Raw genomic sequence first — 17,758 nt, 5'->3', positions numbered from 1 at the left:
GTAAAGTTACTCCCTCTGCCCCTTCAGTACTCTACTCTGGAAGAAACTCTTAATGTGCAGACCACACCTAAGAACGAGGGGCTTACTCTCCATCTCCTTGAGTCTCTATATAAATTCTTTGAAAATCTTCTTGAATGGGAGATTTGTCTCTTCTCCCCCATTTACCTTTTATTCAATTATTATTTACATCAACATGGACTCATGGATGTTTATATTTGTGGTTATAATCTAAGATTACCTTGTTTATTTTGTTGTTCACATTATCTTAACTTTTGCTATTGAGTGCTCTTTCAGTTGATATATTCCTGTCATTTTTGTGTGTGTGTGTGATGGGTTTCCTTATTTCTGGCACTACAAAGTGCTCCAGGCTCATCTTGTAGATGGGAGAAGGCAATGGCAACCCACTCCAGTACTCTTGCCTGGAAAATCCCATGGACGGAGGAGCCTGGAAGGCTGCCGTCTATGGGGTCGCACAGAGTCTGGACACGACTGAAGCGACTTCGCAGCAGCATCTTGTATAAGTGAAACCTAGAATCAGCTCCAGTCCTAGAACCAGACATTTTTCCAAAGAGCTTTGTTGTTGTTTTTTAGTTGGAAAATGGTATTAAAGCCAACATCTGGCTATCAGGGTGCTTGCTGCTACTAGGGTGTCATTGCTTCTAAATCCTCTCAGCTGACAGAGCAAGGAAATACACATGTGTTTACTAATCCATCCACATATACCTATCTGTAAATATTTCCACATGTAACTGCCTGTATCTGTATTAAGATAAACAAGTTCCTGGTGATCTCTTCAACTCAAATCCACTACCAAAGGGATTATTCTACCCACCTCCCTGTGCTTATCTGAAAAAGTCCCACTCCAACAGGGAGAAGCTTGGGTCCTGCCATCTGCTGTCCACTTACATAGTTATTTAATTTCAGTATACATGTATACCAGTATCAGAATTAAGCCATACCCTCATGGGAAAAAGACTTAACCAACTAAAGTACGGTGTTTACATACATTTTCTTTAGTCTTTAGTCTTATAGATTTCTTTCATTTTCAAATGAGTATGTTTTCCCTACCTTCTTCAGTGAAGCTGGCTCATACATGTAATAGTGTTAAATTATTTTGTCACATTCTGTGTTCCAACTTGGGATCCTATAGCCTTCTAAATGATTTCTTTTAATTTGCATGTATTAAGGTTCACTAGAGGTTCTATAAGTTTCTATGAATATTGATAAATGCATAGAGTCAAGTATCCACAATTAACATGTCATATAGAATAATTTTACCCCCTAAAAAACTGCCTGTCCTTTACCTATTCAACCTTCTCTCCCTCCTTTCCAAGCTCCTGACAACTATTAATTTTTACTGTTGCTATCATATTGTCTTTTCCAGAATGTTATATAATTAAAATCATAAAGTATGTGGCCTTTTCAGACATTTCTTTTATTTAGTAACACACATTTAAATTCACCCATGTGTTTTCTTGGCTTGCTTTTTTTTTCACTGATGAATAGTATCCCATTGTATGGATGTAGCACAGTTTTTTATTCACTAACCTATTGAAGAACATCTTGGTTCTTCCAAATTTTGGAGTTATTAATAAAGATAATACAAATATTTGTGTGCAGATTTTGGTGAAGCCATATTTTCAAATCAGTCATATTTTCAATTTCAAATACCTTGGAGTGTAACTGCTGGATCGTATTGTAAGAATACGCTTAACTTTATAAGAAACTGCCAAGCTGCCTTCCAAAGCAGGCTGTACCATTTTACAGTCTCACTAGAAATGATACTTTCCCACCAGTATTTAGTGCATCATTGTTTTGAATTCTAGTCATTCTAATATATATGTAGTAGTATCTTACTGTTGTTTGAATCTGTAATTCTCTAATGGCCAATGATATTGAGCATCTTTTCATTTGCTTATTTGCCATTTGCATATCTTCTTTGGCAAGGTGTCTATTCAGTCTTTTCACCATTTTTTTAATTGAGTCACTTGTTTCCTTGAGAGTTCTTTGTATATTTTAATCAAGTCCTTTATCACATATGTATTTTGCAAAGATTTTCTGCCAGTTGGTCAGTTATCCTGTGATTCTTTTAACCATGTCTTTCCTACAGCAGAAACTTTAATAAAATCTGACATCATTTTTTTTCTGTCATGGATTATGCTGTTGGTGCTATATCGAAAAACTCACTGCCGAATGAAAGCTCACCTAGGTGTTCTCCCATTTTTTTTGTTAGTTTTATAGCTTTGTACGTTACCTTCAGGAATGCTCCATTTTGAGTTAACTTTTGTGAGTTGAAAGGTCTATATTTAGGCCTTTTTTTCTGTATGTGGATGTCACTTGTTTCAGCACATTTATTGAAAAGATTATCTTTTCTCCATTGAATTGCCTTTGCTCCTTTGTCAGTTGACTATATTTGCATGACTCTATTTCTGTTCCATTGATGGTTCTATCTATTCTTTCACCAATACCACACTTGTCTTGATTATTACAATTGTTAAGTGAGTTTTCAAATAAGGAGGTAGCAACTTTGTTCTTCTTCAGTGTTGGTTGGCTGTTCTGGATCTTCTATCTTTCCACATAAACTTTAGAATCAGTGTGTTGATATCTACAAAATAGCTTCCTGGGGTTTTGATTGGTATTGTGTTCAGATAAGGTTGGGAAGAACTGACCTCTTTAATAACCTGAATGCTCCATTCCATGAACATGAAATATTTCTCCAGTTATTTTTGGTTGCACTAGGTCTTCATTGCAGCATGTGGGCTTTTCTCTAGTTGCAGTGAGCGGTCACAACTCTTCATTATGGTGTTCAGGCTTCTCATTGTGGTGTGTGTGTGTGTGTGCTAAGTCGCTTCAGTCGTGTCTGACTCTTTGCGATCCTATGGACTGTACCCGACCAGGCTCCTCTGTCCGTGGGATTTTCCAGGCAAGAATACAGGGGTAGGTTGCCATGCTCTCCTCCAAGGGATCTTCCCTACCCAGGAACAGACCTGCATCTCCTGTGACTCCTGCATTGCAGGCAGATTCTTTACCCCAGAACCACCAGGGAAGCCCTCTCATTGTGGTAGCTTCTCCTATTGCAGAGTCCAGGCTCTAGAGCATGTAGGCTCCAATAGTTGTGCCTCTAGAGTTATAGTGGGCTCAGTAGTTGTGGCACATGGGCCTAGTTGCTCTGCAGCTTGTGGGACCTTTCTGAACCAGGGATCGAACCTGTGTCCCCTGCATTGGAGGTGCATTGCTATCCATTGCACCACCAGGGAAGTCCATTTCTCCACTTATACACACACACACACACACACACACACACACACATAATTTCTTTCATCTGAATTTTGTAGTTTCCTCAGCTTTAATTTTAATAATGTTATAGATTAGCAAAAGCTATTTGTGTGTGTGTGTTAGTTGTTCAGTCATGTCTGACTCTTTAGGGACGATAGCCCACCAGGCTCCTCTGTCCATGGAATTCTCCAGGCAAGAATACTGGAGTGGGTTGACCATTCCCTTCTCCAGGGGGTTGTCATGACCCAGGGATCAAAGCCAGGCCTTCCACGTTGCAGGCAGATTCTTTACCACCTGAGCCACCTGGGAAGCCTTTTGGAGGCCCTCAATAATTTTGATCCTGAGACACAGAGGTTTGAAAACTATTAGTCTCTCTCCTGATCACTTCTTTTGGTTTTTAATTTTGTGTTAACTTCAGTTCCTTGCCATTCATGTCTCATTAGGATTCAGCTGGTAAGCATTCTGCTCCTCCTTTTACTAATGCAACACAGTTGGAATTTCAACCTTCTCATTCACAAGTAGTGAAACTAAAACTGACGCCATGTCTAAATAGAAGAAAATGTACAGCTTTTATAATAAAATGCAGTCAACTAATAATGACTCACATAGTGATTTTCCTCCGAAGAGGATGGTAGGGAAAAGCCAAGAACAAATCAAAACAAAACAAAAATTTACATTGGAGAAACCTGCCAGTACTTTAGTCAGGTGATCTAGGTCGACATCAACAGTGGAGGTCAGGGTGATAGTACTTACCATTGATACGATGTGATGAAAATGGCTTTGCCTCTGTGATCTTCCTCCCCCAAACCCACAACTTTAGTCTAATCATGAGAAAAACAACTGACAGATTTCAGTAGAAGGGCATCCTTCAATAAACCTGACCAGTACGCCTCAAAACTGTTAAAGTCATCAAAACCAAGGAAAATATGAGAAACTATCACAGCCAAGGGGAGCCTAAGGAGAAATAATAACTAAATGTAATAAGGTATCCTGGATAAGATCATAGAATGGAAAAAGGACATCAGATAAAAAATAAAACTGTGGAATGTCGTTAATAATGATAACATGTCATTTTTATTTTTTGGCTGCACTGGGTCTTCATTGCAGCCCAAGTGCTTAGCTGCCACCAGGCATGTGGAATCTTAGTTCCCTGATCAGGGGTTGAACCCCCATCCCCTGCACTAGAAAGTGCATTCTTAACCACTGGACCCCAGGGAAACCCCTTGTTGGTTTATTAATTGTAATAAATATACCATACTAGCAGTTGGGCACATGAGAAGTCTTTATACTATTGGCCTAATTTTCCTGTAAGTGTTTTAAAAAATGAGTCTGTTCAATAAAAAGATCAGTGGTTGCCAGGGGTTAGAGAGAGGGATGAATAGAAGAAACACAAAGGATTTTTATGGCAGTGAAAATACTCCATTTGATATTATAATAGTGGAAAAATGTCATTATACATTTGTCCAAGTCCATAAAATGTGTATCACCAAAAGTGAACCCTAATGTAAACTATGGTCTTTAGGTGACAAGGATATGTCAGTGTAGGCTCACTAGTTGTAACAAATGTACCATTTTCATGGGGGATATTGCTAAATGGGTGAGGCTGTGTACATGTGGGGGCAAGGAGCATCTGTGAGCCTAAAACTGATTTACAGAAATAAAGCCCATTAAAAACAGTTTTTAAAGGTCTCTTCAATTTGAATAAACTTGACTTTATAAAAAATAGTAATGTAATGTTCGCATATGGGAGTTTGATGATGACATATTTTTCTTGGGATGCTCATGATTTTAAACTTAAGTTTGAAGTCTAGTTTCACAAGCAGTATTATAAAGATAATTTTCTAGGTTTGTCTTTTCAAAATAAATATGTCTCCAATGGGGAGAGCATTTAAAGAGAAAATCAGGCAGTGGATTGGGCATGCTATCTCTAAATTACATTTGTGCCAGCTTGTTTTGCTACGGTGTTATGGTGTTTCCTTTTTCCTCAGTTGTGCCAGCCATATAATTATTAATGATATGTTACATTTTTTGTTTTCTAAAATTATTTCATTCATTCATCAATCATTTACTGAGTGCCCTGCAAGAGAAAGGGAAGGGGACTGACACTCATTCTTCCATTCAACAGGTATTTATTGAGAGCATTTTGTACTGGGCATTTTGCAAGAAAATGGGATATAGGATAGTGGGGTTGCAAATTTTTATTTATTTTTTTTATTTTTTTGCAAATTTTTAAACAATTACACAAGTTGCTCCACTAAAAGTCTATCAAGGAAATGAAAGGGAAGTAACATTATATATCAGCCATTGTAGAAGTAACTTTCAATACCACTTCTTACCTAATTATCACAATTACTGATATGGTTTACGTTTGAAGAAAATGAGGCTTAGAGAGATTAAACTATACACCAGAGATCCCTGATAAAGTAAATCCTGAAATGAAAGGTCCAGCTCAGATCTCCCCAACTCTAAAGATCGTGGCTGAAAACACTATTATTTCCTGAATTTCACAAATCACTGAGCGCACACCTTATCTTGACTTTCCTAATGAGAAAACTGATGCTGAGAGGAACTAGAACCCAAATCCCTTGAATAATTCATCTTTCCACTGAATCATAATGTTTCCTCAAAACAAGCTCTGTAACTTTCATGATACAAGCTATGCATGTGGGAAATGAATAATTTTTGTAAACTTAAAAAAAGGATATATTGTCATTGAATTAAACTACTATTAAGCAACACATTGGGGTGGGTTTTTTTTTTTAACATGTTGGGGTAGGTCTTACAGCTCTCTTAGCTGAATTTAAAATTTTTTCTATGCTAATCAAGTATTTCATTGTATTTTAGACAGGGCTATTGATATGGGTCAGGAAAACAGTTTTGCAAACAAGCAGACTTACTCTTATTTTATAGGAGAAATTTTCCAAGCACAATTTCAATTTATACCATTCAGAATTTTACAGATTTTTTTCAGCTATTGCAGATTCTTTTGGTGACTCCATCAATGTAATAGGACATCCTGAATTTTTCTTTGCAGAGGAAAGTGTTTTTCTTTGCATAACCATGTTTATATGAGGTACAAATAGGGAAAGAGGATTTAAAAAACCACAATAATAGGAAAGGAAAGCAAGATTAATTTCACAGAAAACATATAGCTCTGCTTAGAAGCCTTTCTGTTTGCAGCAAGAAAAAAAACTGGGATATGATATAGCAAATAGAGAAAATATATACAAAACAAACACAGAAATAGCATGCGAAATATTCTTAGTAATACATTTGGGACAGAATGAATTGCCCAAAATGTAGCCTCCAAATTTATCTTTCTGCTTGAGTCTCTGGGGACCACAGCTTATGTTCATTTTCATGGATAAATCATGGAAACATTTAATAAAGACTACTTTTCTTTTCCCCTATTCCTTGCATCTTTATTCTTGTCTCAATCATGTACAACTTTCTCATCTTTTAAAGCTTTAATAGCTGTTTGACCTTCATAGTTGAAATAGATCAACATAAAAGATGGAAAAAAAAAATTCCACCTCAAACCCTAAGGAAAATATAGAACACGTTTCCCCGTGAATTGAAACCTGAAAAATAATCAAAGATTGACTTTGCTTACATGCTGGCCTGCCCCTACTGAGCATTGTTTCTCCCTCCTTAGTCCTCTTTCCATCATCCTCAGCGGAAACTGCAACTATTATCTTTGCATAAATTCAGTAGGCATTTACTGAGTGCCTAGTGTTTACTTATTCTTTCTGTAAATATGTATTGAATGCCTACCTCATGCCAGGTAGCACTAGAGAGAGCAGAGAAAGAGACAGAGAAGACAGAGGAAAAGCAACTCTTGGAGCCTGGAATTATGCAACATAGGAAAAATTTTAAAAACCTGCCTTAAAGACAGATTACAGCTTAATATAATGGAGATGAAGCATAGAATGACTATAACATAGAGTAAGGTGAGTGTCATGGTGGAGAAAAAGTGCCGGAGGACTTCAGAAGAGGGTTGTAGTCTTGCTTTCAAGCAGGTTTTTTTTTTTCTTTTAAAATTTCTACTCCCTATTCAGCCTAGCAGAGTATCTTTAAAATGTCTAAGTCAGGAACTTTTCCTATTGCAAGTGACTGAAACCCAAGTGAAATTGGTTAAAGCAAAAGAAGGACTTTGTTGACCTGGGAAATAGAAAAGACCATGATACTTCAGGCAAGTTGGATGCAAAAGCCCAAGTAATTCAAGACTTACTCTCTACTTAACTATCCCCTCTGTTCTCAAGCGTATTGGCCTTGTCCTCAGCAGATTCTTTTCACCTGTTAATTCCTAGCAGTTCCAGGCCTTCATCTTGGAAAAAAGAACTTCTCTTTTGCAGTAGTTATAGGAGAGAGTTTTATTAGACTGAATTGGTCAGGTGCCCATCCCTAACACACTTTCTTTGCCGAGTGCTAGAATACCAAAGTCTAAAGGGGGCAGTGCAGCAGCATATCAGATGAGACCAAGAGAGGGGTGGCTTTCCAAAGAAAAATCTGGGTATGTTACCAGATGGTAGGCAAGCTAGCGTGTATCCACCACAATCAATGTGGCTAATTACTTTTTTTAAAATTCCACTTCAATAAGTTTAGAAAGAGCAAGAGTCTAGGTCTGCTTTTCCTGCATCATCTTAACAAACTTAGAGACTGGTTATAATCACTATGAAGTGGGAGCAAGGCATAAAATCTGGACATGTTTATAGCCTTTCCTCAATATGGGTTTTGTTCTTTGATCGAAAGTGCTGTGCATTTCCTGGCTATAAAATATATCCTTAAGCAAATATGTATACCAAAAAAAAAAAAAGAAATGTCTTGATTTATCCATGCCACATCTTTTCCTCATTAATACAGATATTCAGGGACTGATTGCAAGACCATTGGGCATCTTTTTTTACTCTTAAAATTTACTTAAAAAGGAATGGGTACTCAAATCTTACTAAGATGTGGGGGTAGGGAGGAAACCCCTGCCATTTCTAGCATACATGGCTAGAGATGGTGAAGCCCTGAGCCTGAACAAAGGTGGTGATAAAGGAGAGAAGAGGACTAAATCAAGAAATACTTAAGAAGTAGACTCATCAGGTGTTGGTAACTGACTAGATGGCAGAGAAGAAGAAGCCTTAAGGTGAAACAACTGGATTGAAAATCTGAGCTAATAGTGGTAGTACCAGTGAAGATATTTAACAAAGGAGGATCAGGTTTGGGAGTGGAGAGGACAAAGATGATGAGTGTTGTTTTGTATACACTGAATTTGAGTAGCTTGTGGAAGCTCAGAAAGGAGACTTGGGTTACTAATAGGGACATAAGTGTCTAAAATCACCAAATAAATGATAGTCAGAATCATGGGGTTGGATGACTCTTATACTAGCAAAAGAAACCATTTTAATGTAAACATAATTTAAATATCAACAAATATTTATTCTGTACCACAGTAGGACATATCATAAATTTTTCAAAAAAGGCTTTATTTTCAAGGAGTTTCTATTCCTACACATACATCTTAATTTGTTTTGTGAGTTTAAAATTAGTACATTAGATTTTCTTAATTTTCTTTAAATAGACTTGTTAAGTCGTGAAAGCAATATATAACTTTTAGTTTAAAAAAGCTAAGCAAAAATGTAAAGAAAATGATTAAATTCACCTGTGATTTTACTTTGCAGCTATAATCACAATTTTGGAGGCTTTTTGACTTTTTTTCTAACTACATTTTACATGCATAGCTTCTTCCACAGTTTTGATAATATCTTCAGCATTGTATTGCTTTTTCGTTTAATAGTGTCTTGAGTATTTTCTATGTCATTAAAAAGTCTTCATATTAATAATTTTCATGGTTCTGTGACATTCCACCTACTGGATGTTTTATCTCCTAATAGACATTCATTGTTTCCAATCTTTCAGTGTTATAAATCATGCTTTAATATTTTTATATAAATATTTTCCCATTTCTGATAGTTTAGAATAGGGTCCTAAAAGTGAAACTAATGAATCAAAGTATATATAAACATTTTAAAGTGTCTTGATACACAATGCCAACTTTTGTAGTCATTACTGCTTCTCTCTAGTAAGCAGTCTGCTGCTGCCTTCACCTGCTGTAAGATGACTAACTTAAACTCCTAGTTTGACCAATGAAATGTTACATTATTTTAAAATAAGTTATATTGAGTGTAAGAAATCAGACAAGAGTATACTATAAGCATACATTTCCATGAAACTCTAGAAAATGCAAATTCCAGGTGACAGCAAATCAGTGTTTGGCCAAAGACCAGGCTGGGGGCAGTAGGAGGGAGGGATTACAAAAGGGCAAGAGGACCATTTGGGTGCTGATGGGTATGTTCACTATTTTGACTGCTTAAGTTTTCATGGTCATATGCAAACATCCAACTTCCCAAACTGCACATTTTGAAAATGTGCAGTTTACTGTATATCGAGTAAACGTCAATAAAAGCTGTTTAAATTGTTTAAATATATGTTGTTTTAATCTGATTTTTAAAAATTACCCACGTGTGAACATTTTTCACATGTGTTAGTTGAGCACATACTTCTGTAATACTTGTTTCATGTTTTCTACTAACTTTTCTACTTGTGCTTTAGCAATTTTCTCCTGGATTTGTGAACTCTTTACAGATGAAGAAAATTAACCCTTACAGCTCTCCAGATTTCTTTTCCCTGTAATTTTTCTTTCTACTACAACAAGCTTTTGGGAGAACTCATTTGTGCAAGACAATTTTAACCAAGAGGATGTACTACCACAAATCTCGAAACTACAGTAAATTATTAATCATCACTTTGCCATAAAAACAAAAATTCTTTATACAAAATTCAAATTAAGGAAATTAAGGGGTGTTACAAACAAAGCCTTCAGAAATGGCGTCTAAAATACACTGCACATCTACTCTGATGTTCTGGAGCTATGTTCTTAAGTTACTAGTAAATAGCCGGGACAGGCGGAGGACCTTTAAAAACAGACTACTCTGTGGGCTTGGCTAGGAGAAACTGTGCTTTCAAAGGCGCACGCAGGATTTCCGTTCCCTGATTCCCTCAGGCTACTCCTCTGTCTACTAACACAGGAAACTAAAAGAAGGTAATGCCACGGGTGATCTCACGCTGGCGTGACGTCAAGAACTCTTGACGTCAGAAGGTGGTTGCCACGGGGACCATTCGCCACCGACGGCAAAGTCGTGAAACCCCATCACCACACTCCGTCTCCTTGGCGGCTGCTAAAGAAGATTTAACCTTAAGGGGGCCTCAGGGAGAGAGTGCTGCCGCTGCCGCCGACAGCCGCACCTCCGCGGCTACGGGTCCTGGGTGCCCGGCCCCGGCCTGTGGCGGCGAGCGGCGGCCGGAGGAAGCGGCGGCGGCGGCGGGCGACTCGCCCGGGTCTCCGTCCCTCCGTGCAGAACTGGAAGAGGGGAGCCGCCATATTGGAGCTAGAGGCGAAGGTGCCTTGCAGACGCCGCGCGAGTCGGGTGGAGGTGGCGGCCCTGGCCTTGGTCTGGGAGGAGTCGGCCGCGCCGGGGCCCGCAAGGTTGGGGAGTGAATGAGCCGCTCGCACTAGTCCCCTCCCCGCCCACTCCCTCCACTTTCCGCCGCTGTGACCTGGCCGGGAGGGGGCCGGAGTCGGCCGTGGCGGCGGCAGGATGTTCTCCAAGAAGCCGCACGGGGACGTGAAGAAGTCTACCCAGAAGGTGCTGGACACCAAGAAGGACGCGCTGACCCGCCTCAAGCACCTGCGCATCGTCATTGGTGAGGGGCGAGGGGTGACGGCGTCTGGAGGCCTGGGTTGCCCGGCCTTCCCTCTCCTGGGAGCCCTTGGGGACTCTCCCCCCGGCCCTGGCGCGATGCTCTAGTGGAGGGCGAGGCATCGCCTCTACAGACGCGGGAGGGCGGATAATTTGGGGAAGGGAACCCTTGATAGTTGGCAAACGCTAGTCACACACAGGGTTACCTTGTTTTGAGTTAATAGCCCGAACTGTTTTAAAAACATCTATTACTCTAACAACTTAGATTATTTTTAGACTTTCTGGAGACTTGTTGTTGCAGATAATGGTGTTTATAGGATATGTTTGTCAGATGACTACCGCCATCCCCACCCAAGTGAAAGGAAAAAAAACAAAGACAATATAAACCCTAATCTTTCAAGTTTCTTGGCTAAGGAGGGCAAGGAGGAAGCAGTTACACCTCTTTGGGAAGTGGGTGGTTCCCTAAAAGCTTGTGGGAAAGAGCCCCGCCCTTGTTAATGCACCTTGTTCATAATTACCCTCATTTAGAGGGAGAACTATGATTAATTGTAGAAAACAAGGTAGTTTATAGTTTCCTTTTCTTTTGGAGACTCATACAGCATTCTATTTTTAAATAAAATTTTCTTACCGTCTGTTACCTTCTGTTTTGCGTCCGACCAAACTACTCTTGAATTGTGGATATAGGGTTAAATGAGTTTCTTGCACTCTTGGTAATTTCGTGATCCAATAGATTGTAATAATACTTATGGAACAACTGGTCCAGAACTTGGATCTTTTTATACGAAGTTTGAGGTGAAAAGGAAAGTTTGCCTTTGTTGATACAGAGAGTTAATGGCAGAACTGAGTTTAGAACCCAGATGCCTGAATCCTAGTCCAAGGTTTATCATCTCGGGCTCTCTTCGTAAAGAATGTTCCTTTTGAAAAGTGACGTTTATTCAGTGAATTAAGTCTCTCTTATTTGAGGTGCATGTTTCTCTACTATGTGGTTTACGCACACCAACAGGATACTACCAGTACCCAACTTTTGTATGACACTTTACTGTTTACAGAATTATTTCACATAAGTGATAACTGATCCACACAATAACTTTAGAGTTAGTTAAATTATTATTCTCCTTTTTTACAACTAAGAGAGCTGAAGTTTGGGGCTGTTACCTGGTCATCCAAGTACGAGGAGGCAGAGTCAGAGCTGGAACCCAGATTTCATGTCTCCAGTTTGTTTTTCACTCTTTCTACATTTATGGCAGCAAATCTGTATCACAAGCAAATTATATTTATTCTTGTGTAATAGTAAGAAAGCAATTAAGTCCAGTTTAGCAATGTAAAAAGATATTTTTTCAAGAAAATACAAATTTTCTAGACATAGTTGACATTGTGATCTTTTTATTTTCATTTTACTTGAGAGTTAAACCATTGAAGAAAAAATTTGGCTAGGAGACTGCGACAGGGCAAGTTAAATGTGTAGGAGATTTACCACAGATAGTGGCAGTTTGAAATTGAAGACAATGATATTTGATAACCTACTTAGGACAAGATGTAGGTTGGGTAATGGCAGAGCTCTAAAGTTGAATTCCAATAGAGTATTGGCATTTTCTAAATTAATTGCCACGGTTTGTTGGTTAAGGAATGGTTTGTTTATACTTCTTTGGCCTTAGAAGTTTTTTTTTCCCACCCTGGAGACATGGCCTGAATGAAGAGGTCATAGGTATCAGGTATTTTGTAGGGCCTAACTTTCTCAGTTTGAAAACAAAACAGTGTTTGTTTGTTTTTAAAAAAAAAAAAAAAAAAAAAACAAAAAAAACCTTTGCTTTTTAGTAACTTATTATTTTTTTAAAAGGAGCATATACTATCTATAAACATTTAAAATATTCTTAAGAACTTTCAGATGGAGGACTCTGTTTTCAGACTCCCTTCCTGTGAGAGAAGGAGGTCCAGATAGATTACTGCACTCATTTTAGTAATTCTCAACAGGGACTGTTTTGCTCCCCTGAGGATAGTGAGAATTTCTGGAGACACTATTGATTGTCATAACTATGGAGAGATTCTTCTGGCATCTAGTGGGTAGCAGGTCAGCTGAACATCTTGAAATGCTCAGGATAATATAATCCCTCACAACAGTTTTCTAGCTCCAAATGGCAATAGTGCTGAAGTAAACCTTGTCAAATGTAGAACAAAAAAGATGGATCTCTAAGTACTATACTTGGTTCTAACATTAATTAATTGAATAAAATATTCTGTATTTCTGAGTGGTCACAGTGACTTTGAAATATAATTAGTGTAATTCCTAAGCTAATGAGTAGGGGAGAGTAGAACTACCAAGACTGAAAGATGTCTTAGAGGTCTCCCATTTTGCAGATGGGAGAGCCACTTCAAATCCTCTTTGCAAGTTAAGTGCAGGTTTTATTAATACATAACCATTATGAGGAAATAAGTTTGCAGAATAGGGTATTCCCAGTTACACAGGATTTTGATTTTTGTTTGGTCCCATCTAAACTATATTTTTAACCTTTAAATTAAACTGCCATTCACTAAGGGTCTTTTTAGAATTCAGTGCTTACCAGTATATGAGAACATAATTTAAGCATCTAATGTAAACCTTTGTCCTGGCATGTAGTCCCACTGAAGGACAATTCCTGCTGAATTTATAGAACTTGGAGGATTTAGATTTAAATCTGTGTTTATTGATAGTGTTGTATATTTGATTTTTAGGAACTGAAAGTTAGAATTATTACAGAATAGAAATAAAACCTTGTCTAGTTGCTAAAGTTTCCTATTACCGTCTTGCTGTGCCCCATCCCCTCCCTTTTTTTCCCCCAAGGAATGGCCTTAAGATGACAATAAGCACATAACTTAGTCTCTGACAAGTGGCTAGCCTAAGGCTTAGCATATAATGGATATTGACTAAATGTTAATTTTCTTGTGTGGCAAGGTAACAGTTCAGTCTTCTTGGCTTAAAAAAAGGTAAGTGCTTACGTAGCTAATATATTGATTATTTTGGATCATTCTTTCTAGTAACTTTATTGAGGTATAACTGATAAATGATGTAGCACACAAATTTAAAGCATATAATTGAATACTTTTTAAAAAGTTGTAATATGGTGATACACAATATTGTATAAGTTAGAGGTGTACAATATAGTGATTCACAGTTTTTAAAGGTTATACTCTATTTATAGTTATAAAATTGGCCATATTCCCCATGTTACGCACTGTGTCCTTTTAGCTTATTTTATGCATAGTACTTTGTACCTCTCAATCTTCTACCCCTATCTTGCCCCTCTCCCCTTCCCTCTGCCCACTGGTAATTACTACTTTGTTCTCTGTGAGTCTGCTTCTTTTGTTGTTGTGTTTGCTGGTTTATTTTTTTGATTCCACATACAAGTGATATCATAATATTTGTCCTTCTTTGACTTATTTCACTTAGTATAATAACCTCCAGGTCCATCCATGTTGCTTCAAATGGCAAAATTTCATTCTTTTTATGGCTAAGTAGTATTCCATTGTATATATACACCACATCTTCTTTATTCATTCATCCATTCTGGACACTTAGGTTGCTTCCATATCTTGGCAATTGTAAATAATGCGGCTGTGAACATTGGGCATAATTGAATACTTTTGGACATACATACACTTTGTGAAGCCATCATGACATCGTGATTAGGAATATAGTCAGATAATCAAGAAAACAAATAACATCTATAATCTTCCAGAGTTTCCTTTTGCCCCTTCGTAATCTCTTCCTCTCACCCTTACTTGCCTGCCTTCCTACCCCTGGGCAACCATTGATCTGCTTTCCTCTACATTAGTTTGTGTCTTTTGTATACATAACGTGTGTGTGTGACCCCTCTTTGTAACCTCTTGGACTGTAGCCCACCAGGCTTCTGTGTCCATGGGACTTCCCAGGCAAGAATACGGAGTGGGTTGCCATTTCCTACTCCAGGGATCGTCCCAACCCAGGGATCAAATCCACGTCTTTTTTTTTTTTTTTTCAAATCCACGTCTTTGACATGTCCTGCATTGGCACTGTGCCACCTGGGAGGCCCATGCATAACATAGACATGGAATTGACAGCGCTTACTCTTTTGGATTGGTTTCTTTTACTCAGCACACTTTGAAATTCCTCTGTATTTGTTGTGTGATGATGTCTGTAGTACATAGCTCTTACTGCTTTTCTTGTATGGATATGCTATAATTTGGTTGTCCCGGTCACATGTTGATAAACATGTGGGTTTTCAGTTTTGGACTATTACATGTAAAATTGCTGTGAGATACACCTATTGTGTAGACATATGCTTTCTTATTCTTGGAATCAGAACTTAGGAATGAAATGGATGAATCCTATGACAGTTGTTTTCTTTTTAGAAACAAATGTACTGTTTCTTGATTTTTGGTTTTTTTTTCAACCAATTTACAATCTCACAAGCAGTATATGAGAGTTGTAGTTCCTGCAGAAATGCACCACCACCACCTGATAATGGGCTTTCTTTTTCTTGTCAACCACTATAATAAGTTATGTAGCAGGTGTAGTTACTATTTCCCTGATATCTGATAACATTGAGCTTCTTTTCACGTGCTTATTTGCCATTGTATATGATTTCTTTGATGAGATCAAGTTCAAATCTTTCACCTATTTTTAAATTGAGCTGTTTGCTTTCTTACTCAGTTTTGAAGATTCTGAATATATTCTGTATGTGTGCTAAATCACTTCAGTCACATCTGACTCTCTGCAACCCTGTGGACTAGCCTGCCAGGCCCCTTTGTCCACGGGATTCTCCAGGCAGGAATACTAGAATGGGTTCCTGTGCCCTCCTCCAGGGGGTCTTCCCCACCCAGGAGTGGAACCTGTGTTTGTTATGTCTCCTGCATTGGCAGGCGGGTTCTTTACCACTAACGCCACCTGGGAAACCCTGTACTCTGTATATAAGTACTTTATCAAATACATGATTTGCAGAGTGTTTTTTTTTTTTTTTTAATATCTTTTAATTTGCTTAACATTTTCTTTGAAGGGATAGGAATTCTTAATTTTGATTAAGTTCATATATCAACTTTTTCTTGTATGGTTCATGCTTTTGTATCTGAAACCTTTGCCTAAGTCCAAGGTCATAGTAATTTTCTCCTATGCTTTCTTCTAGAGTTTTATCATTTTAGAATCTATGTCTGTGATCCATCTTGAGTTAGCTGTGAATATAGTTTGAGATAGGGATTGAATTTTTTTTTTGCATATGGATCGCCAAGTGTTCTAGCACTGTTTGTTGAAAAAGACTTTCCTTTTTCTGCTGAATTGCCTTTGTACTTTTCCAAAATTCAGTTGTCTCTATATGTATAGAACTATTTTGGGACTGTTTTGCTCTGGTGATCTGTCTGTCTGTGTTGCTGCCTATACCATGGTGCTTTTTATTATTGTTGTTATTGCTGTAACTTGATAATAAATCTTGAAATTAGATGGTGTATACCCTCCAACTTTTTTCTTCCTTTCCAAAGGTTTTTTTTTTTTTTTTTGCTGTAGGAGGAGGGAGCTATGCCTTGTCTTTTAACTTTCCATAAGATTAGCTTGTCAATTTCTAAAATAATTAAATGAATAAGTAAAAAATTTTGCTGGCAGTGAGATTGTGATGAATCTGTAGGTCAGTTTGGGAAAAATTGACAGTAATAATTTTTCTGACTCATGAAGAAGGTATGTTTCTTCATTTTATATAGAACTTCTTTAATTTCTCTAGCAGTGTTTTGTATTTTTTAATCTACAGGTCTTAAATGCATCTTTTGTCACTTATCCCTAAATATTTTCTACTTTTGATATCCTTGTAAATGGTATCTTCATGACTATTTCTGATTGTTAGTAAAATACAGTTGATTTTCATACATTGAGTTTATATCTTGAAACTGAATTCACTTGTTCTATTAGTATTGTATAGATTTCATTGATTCTTTTACATACTCGAACTCATTGTCTGTTAATAGAGTCTTTAAGTCTTCTTTTTAATCTGGATGCCTTTGTATCTTTTTCTTGTTTTATTGCACTTATTAGAATTTCTAGTACAGTGTAAAATAAAAGTGGTGAGAGTGGATATCCTTGTTTTTTTATTGATCTTAAAGGTAAGGTGTATTTTTTAACTAACCATATAATACCATGTTCATTGTAGCCTTTGAATAAATGTTCTTTGTCATGTTGAGAAAGTCTTACTCTCTTAGTTTGCTGAGAGTTTTCATCAGGAATGGATACTAGATCTGTCAAACACTCTTTTGTGTTTCTGTTGAGGTTAACAGGTTTTTAAATTTTTTTCATTTTGTTTTTTAAAGATTTTGTTGTTGACTTTTTTTAAAGTCTCTATTGAATTTGTTACAGTATTGCTTCTGTTGTCTATGTTCTATTTTTTTTGGCCTTGAGGCATGTGGGATCTTAGCTGCTGGACTAGGGATTGAGCCCACACCCCCTGCACTGGGAGGCAAAGTATTAACAAACCCGTGGACCACCAAGGAAGTCCCTCATTCTGTTAATATGATAAATTCCAGTATGGATTTTCAAATGTTGAGTCAACTCTGCAGTCCTCTGTAAGCCTAGGTTGATTGTGACATCTTGTCATTTTCATATAATGTTAGATTTTGTATGCTAGAATGTTTGTAATTCTGTAGTTATATTTTTGGGGGATATTACTTTTCTTGTAGTGTTTTTGCTTTTTTTAAACATAATGTTAACCTTATATTATTAATTGAGAAACGTTCCTTTCTTTTTA

General features: G+C 37.5%; 1 protein-coding gene across 3 annotated transcripts in view; it reads left to right on the top strand.

The window, feature by feature from the left end:
- Positions 1–10,734: 10,734 nt before the first annotated feature.
- The window catches only part of RALGAPA1 (Ral GTPase activating protein catalytic subunit alpha 1), a 204,245-nt gene continuing 197,221 nt past the window's right edge, over positions 10,735–17,758 (top strand). Inside the window, exon 1 of one of the 3 annotated variants that reach the window (XM_061159179.1) lies at positions 10,735–11,028. In XM_061159179.1, the coding sequence (XP_061015162.1) occupies positions 10,923–11,028 (106 nt within the window). In that variant the 5' untranslated portion in view covers positions 10,735–10,922. The remainder of the gene's footprint in view (positions 11,029–17,758) is intronic. The other 2 variants (XM_061159178.1, XM_061159181.1) reach the window with 2 other exon arrangements.

The sequence above is a fragment of the Dama dama genome, chromosome 13, assembly GCF_033118175.1.
Source record: "Dama dama isolate Ldn47 chromosome 13, ASM3311817v1, whole genome shotgun sequence".
NCBI lineage: Eukaryota > Metazoa > Chordata > Mammalia > Artiodactyla > Cervidae > Dama > Dama dama.
Note: the sequence above shows the minus strand (reverse complement) of the source record. Positions and strands in the feature narration are given on the sequence as shown.